Here is a 5,068-nt window from a genome sequence, read left to right as displayed (position 1 = left end):
CCCTCCCCCTCTGTGACAGTGTTTGATGAATGAACAGGGCTCAGGCTCCATCTTTCTCTCCCTCTCTCTTACTCCCCCACTCCCTCCCCTTCCTTCATTCCTTCGTGGCTGCTGGGGGAGCTCAGAGCCACAATCACAGGTTTCCTGTGCATGGGAGAACACCTCCATTCAGCTGCACTGACACCAGGTCAGTTTGCCAGAACCTGTCGGAGCCTCTCATCCCGGCCTGGACACCGGCCAGCCGGGGAAGCAGCCTCTGCTGGGAGTCATGATTACAGGAGCAGAGACACTGTACGATCAACACTGAGGGGATTATACTCTGAAATGTGCCATGTTTTTTTGTTTTATCATATTCCAGCTCCATAATGTCTGTACAAGACTGTGGCAAGTTTACAGTGACCTTAGTGCACCTTATGGGATTCTTACATTCTTCCACAACGGCAGGATTTTTGTGGTTTAGGCTACTTTTTACAAGTATAAACTGTGTGACTTCTATGAAGTATTGTTATGCTAAATGTAGTTTATAATGCTTTTCAGTAATGCAGAGATCATGTGTAAACTGATTGAAATGATGATGTTTAAGTGCCTGATTAAAAAGATCCATCATCTGGCTCTCAAAAGGAGGAAACTTTGATGCTTAAACCTGAACTTTATCAAGAGATTTGTGTTGCATGCAGCCTTTAATGAGCAGGAATGAAGAGATCAAGTGAATAAGAAGAAAAAGATGTTGTACAGTGCACATGGGACAGCTTGAGAAACAGTATTTTTCTGTTTTCTCATCTGTTGTTCATGCTCCTTTGGCTACATCAACTGAAAAAAGTAGGGCACGAATCCATTGCAAAATCACAGAAAGATGATTTTCAAATATTATGACTGTTTAAAGTCGTTCCCAAATTCCCCAAGATTTAAAACAACAACAGAAACTAAAAGGAAATAATTAAGTCAAAGATTTAGCAGCAGGAACAGTTTCCTAAAAAGAACCTAAAGGCACCAAGCTGGACCACACCGCAAGTTCGAGTCCCTGTGGAAAAAATCAGAAGATCATTTCACAGGCCTGATCACAGTCAGACGGATAAATGACAAACCAGCAGAGCATCCTCACTCACCGTCTCTGTGCTGCGCCGCGCCGCCCGCTCCTCTCCCGCCGGTGCGTGCGCGGTTCAGGGACACGTTGCTCTGAACCTCCGGCACCGGCGCGCTCGCGTGCGAGAACAGCAGCTCCGTGGCGTCGTTCTTCAGGGCTTGGCAACTCCTCAGCAGGATGCAAAGTACGACCAAGGAATGGCACGACTCGTGCGCGCTCAGGTGCATGGTTGCTTGCAGGGGGGGGGAGAAGGGGGTATTGTAGCGGCTGGAGATGGAGATGTTGGCCCGGCTTGAAGGAGGGTAATGCTGGGTGAACTGCACGGAGGTCTCCGCTGCCCCGCTGGTTTTATAGCACAACAGCCGGTCCGCCTCTCGCTCTGGCAGCTCCTCAGGTGCGTCTCTGAGGGGACGCTCTGATTGGTGCACGCTCATAAAATCAACCCGCCCACTGCTTTTATTTTGGAGAGTTAAATTTGATCCTGGATGCTGAAGATGAGGAAGCTTCTATCCATGATGATGATGATGATGATGATGATGGGATTAAGGGCCTGAGTAAGTGGCCTCTGGTTCGATTCTCCTACTTAAACCAAATTTGGTTTGTTTTAGTTTATTAACAATATTAATATATTTGTAAAACAACATATAAAGAGATATGATAATAAAAGATAATAAGATATGTTTTAAAATAGCAACTTAAAACTAGAAATCAAAACTGAATCAAATGAACACTGATGACATTTGTCAGAAAAGATCAGGATATGTAACACGACAATTCCTTTATACGATCCCTCATCATCTTCCACTGCAGATGAATTCAGCGTAAACTTGTTTTCTTGTGAAATCAAAATCAGTTTCATAGAATACGAGTGGCAGATTGGAGGAATACTTCCTTCCAGACTCTAAAGAAGGCAGGGCAGAGGAAATACGTGACAATAATAGTCTTAAATTGTTGGTAGAAAGAAGGCTACTTTCCAAAGTCAAGAAGTCCTGATTAGATCCGAGGTCAACGTCAGTTTCTGGTCTATATTCAGATTAACTAAACGCAGCAGTTTCATTCTAAATGAGACAGAAACATTTTGTAATCATGAAATCACATATTATTTCTACCTTATTTCTACCTCGACTTGACGTTAGGATTCTTTCAGCCTGAGAAAACGTCTTTGTTCAAGAATAACAACAAAAATCTGGATCTAAATTAAGCTTTAACTTGGCAGTTGAAGACCAGCTTCCAAAACAGTCCTAAATCAGACTTTTGATGCAGCTGTGGAGACTAAATCTAGTATGATGCTTTGATACCTCCACCTCTGATTATTTGCAGTAAATCTGCCGTTATGCTGAGTGAAATAATAAACAGCCGTAGCTTTGAGTGACTGTTGCTGCTCTTGAGTTATGAGTCAAAGCAAAGCAGGTGGAGGTTAGTTTTGTTTCTTTAGTTTCTCTTGTAGGTTTGAAGCTGATGGAAATGTTATTTGAATCAAAGTATTCAACAAATTAACATTTTTTAATGGTGGCGCTATAGATGAAAACTGAGCAGCTCAACAAAATGATTTCATGGTGGCACTACAGGAAAAGTCAGGGAGGGGCCACCAAAGACAGTAGCATTCATCCCATATGGGGAGAATGAATGTTTGTACACAAATTCATGGCAAACCGGCGAATAGTTGCAGAGATATTTCAGTCTCTGCAGCAATTTGAGGCTAAAAAGAAGCGATCTTTGCAGTTTATCTTCACATTTCATCTGAAAATATGGAGCAAAGCTGCACTGGATGCTTATTGGAACCAATATTGATGTATATGTTCAATTCTCTGTCAATTTAAGTTCATGAGTGAAATCCAAACTGGATCTCAGACATCAAAAACAAACAACTTTAATTGTGTACATTGAAAATAGTTCGGAGCAAAAATGATCCGAGGAGTTTCCCACATTCAACACACATGGTCAAATTATGTGAGAATGTTGAAAGATGATGCATTCATTGCTCCTTTGTTCAACAGATGCAGGAAAAGCCTTGATGAGCTGTCAGTCACATCTGAACTCTGTGACGTCTGCCGTCTTGTCCGGTGTGTCAGACCCTGATTCGGTCCACAGCTGCTCATTTATTCACCAGCGTCTTCAGCAGCATTAATCACACGTGTGTGCACAGCTGACGACTTTCAGACACCGACTCATATTTTACTTCCTGTCGAGTTCCTCCGTGTTGGAGGTTCTCCACGTCGCGACTTGCCTTTCTCAGGCGCACGTTTAATTCAAGGATGAAAGCTGATATTGTCTGTGTGTAATTTGCTGTCTGTCTATGTCATCCTCCGTCTGCCTGCCTCTCAATCCCTGTCAGTTACACATCTAATGATCCGAGTGCCCAGACTAACTGGAGTCTTTGTGCGTCCGCTGCACAAAACAAGGGGAGATATAATTACCTTTGTGGGGAACATTCAACCCAGGCTTGTCTTACTGATTTGAAAAGAGGCGTCGTGCAGAGACACTAATTGTTGCTCATGTGAGTGAAAGCTGATACGCAGATCACTTGACTGGTTTATTATCACACCAGCACTTTGTCAGGGCTGTGGCCCCATTTCACGATGGAGAGTGGAATAAAAGCCTGAGATTGTGTCTTCTTTCGTTTTTAGGAGTGAAAGGTTATCGTTCAAATCAGCAGGTGGAGGAAATACATTTGGTGGAACCACAGGGTTAAAAGTAGGTTAAAAATAGAGTCTAGATCCGACTGTTTATTCTAACTTAATCCTATTTGGCCAGTTAGCTCAGATACTGGGTTGTATTTTCATATAATGCATTTTTGCTTTTTATGTTACAGGAGATATCAACGTGTTTTTCAAACATAACATTATTATACTTCCACTTCTGGGCAGAGTCCGGTTGTTATCCTCCGATATTGACTGACAGTCGACTTTCTGTGTGTGTGCAAGAATTGGTTCAGATGTGGAAGTAGCTTCTGACAATCATGCTGTATATGGGCCAGATTCGGGCCATGGAGCCGGGCGTATACTGGGCCAGAAGAAAAACAAGCGCTTGGCCCGAGTATGGGCCGGATTCATTTTGCTAACACGAGCTCTAACAGCGTCTGAGACTGACCAGTTTGCGAGGAGATGCTACACAGTGGATGTTCTAGTTGAGCACAGGTTTTGTGTCTTAAACCCACAAACTAGTTAATTAATGATACGTGGCCTCGGAAGGTCACGCAGTTGCTGGAATATGAGTAAGCCAGGTAGCTAGACATGCTAATCACTGCTGTTTATGCTAAAGCAGACAAACAAACCCCCCCCGCTCCAACCTTTTTAAACACAGTAAATGTAGAGTAAGAGAAATACTCAGGTACCAGAACCTTAAATGAAATTGTTCCTTCCTGATTCTGCTTTTTAAAAAAATCTCCTCAGCAGCTGAACCCAGCCTGTCATTAAACTTCACACTCAGCTTCTGTTATTGTTTCCTTTCTCTTTTGTTTTTCCTCAAACAACGACACCAGAGACTCATTCACTCCACTTCCGAGAGAAAATAAAGGACAACACGTCCCACTCTTCTCAGGAAGCTATTTACACTCCGACGCCCCTCTGAGCTTCTTATGAGAGCGGGTTAAAGAGTGAATATGATAGGCCCCGCGGCTTTTGTGCCCTCACTGTGTAATGAAACAGGAAGCTGGGAGCTGACTCCCTCTCCCTCACACTGAGACTCACCAACAGGAATTCGGTTGCCCCTAACCCTCATGGGAAATGAAAGGTGGCTGGGTTAATAGCTCACTGACAAGCAGCATGAGAGGGGGAGGGGGGAAAGGTACGAACGACACCTGGAACAGAGTCAAGAAAGAAAGTTTGGGACAGATCCCAACAATAGATGAGGGCTGTGTCTCAATCACTTCTGTTATTCCCTGAGAGGGATCTAATATGACAATCAATACTTCTACTATCGATAAAAAATTCCTGAAGGAGAAATTTTGAATGTGCCCGCTGAAAAGCAGTTTGAAACTGTGAG

The 5,068-nt window shown here is 43.4% G+C and overlaps 1 protein-coding gene across 1 annotated transcript in view; it reads right to left on the bottom strand.

Moving 5' to 3' along the window:
• Positions 1 to 1,418, bottom strand: part of sostdc1a (sclerostin domain containing 1a) — a 3,258-nt gene extending 1,840 nt beyond the window's left edge. The window contains exon 1 of the mRNA XM_023393399.2: positions 1,107 to 1,418. Within this exon, the coding sequence (XP_023249167.1) occupies positions 1,107 to 1,311 (205 nt within the window). The 5' untranslated portion in view covers positions 1,312 to 1,418. The remainder of the gene's footprint in view (positions 1 to 1,106) is intronic.
• Positions 1,419 to 5,068: the final 3,650 nt, after the last annotated feature.

This window comes from Seriola lalandi, unplaced genomic scaffold, assembly GCF_002814215.2.
Source record: "Seriola lalandi dorsalis isolate HSWRI2012SDOR001 ecotype SW California unplaced genomic scaffold, Sedor1 jcf7180002054934, whole genome shotgun sequence".
NCBI lineage: Eukaryota > Metazoa > Chordata > Actinopteri > Carangiformes > Carangidae > Seriola > Seriola lalandi.
This window is presented reverse-complemented; position numbering and strand designations above follow the sequence as displayed.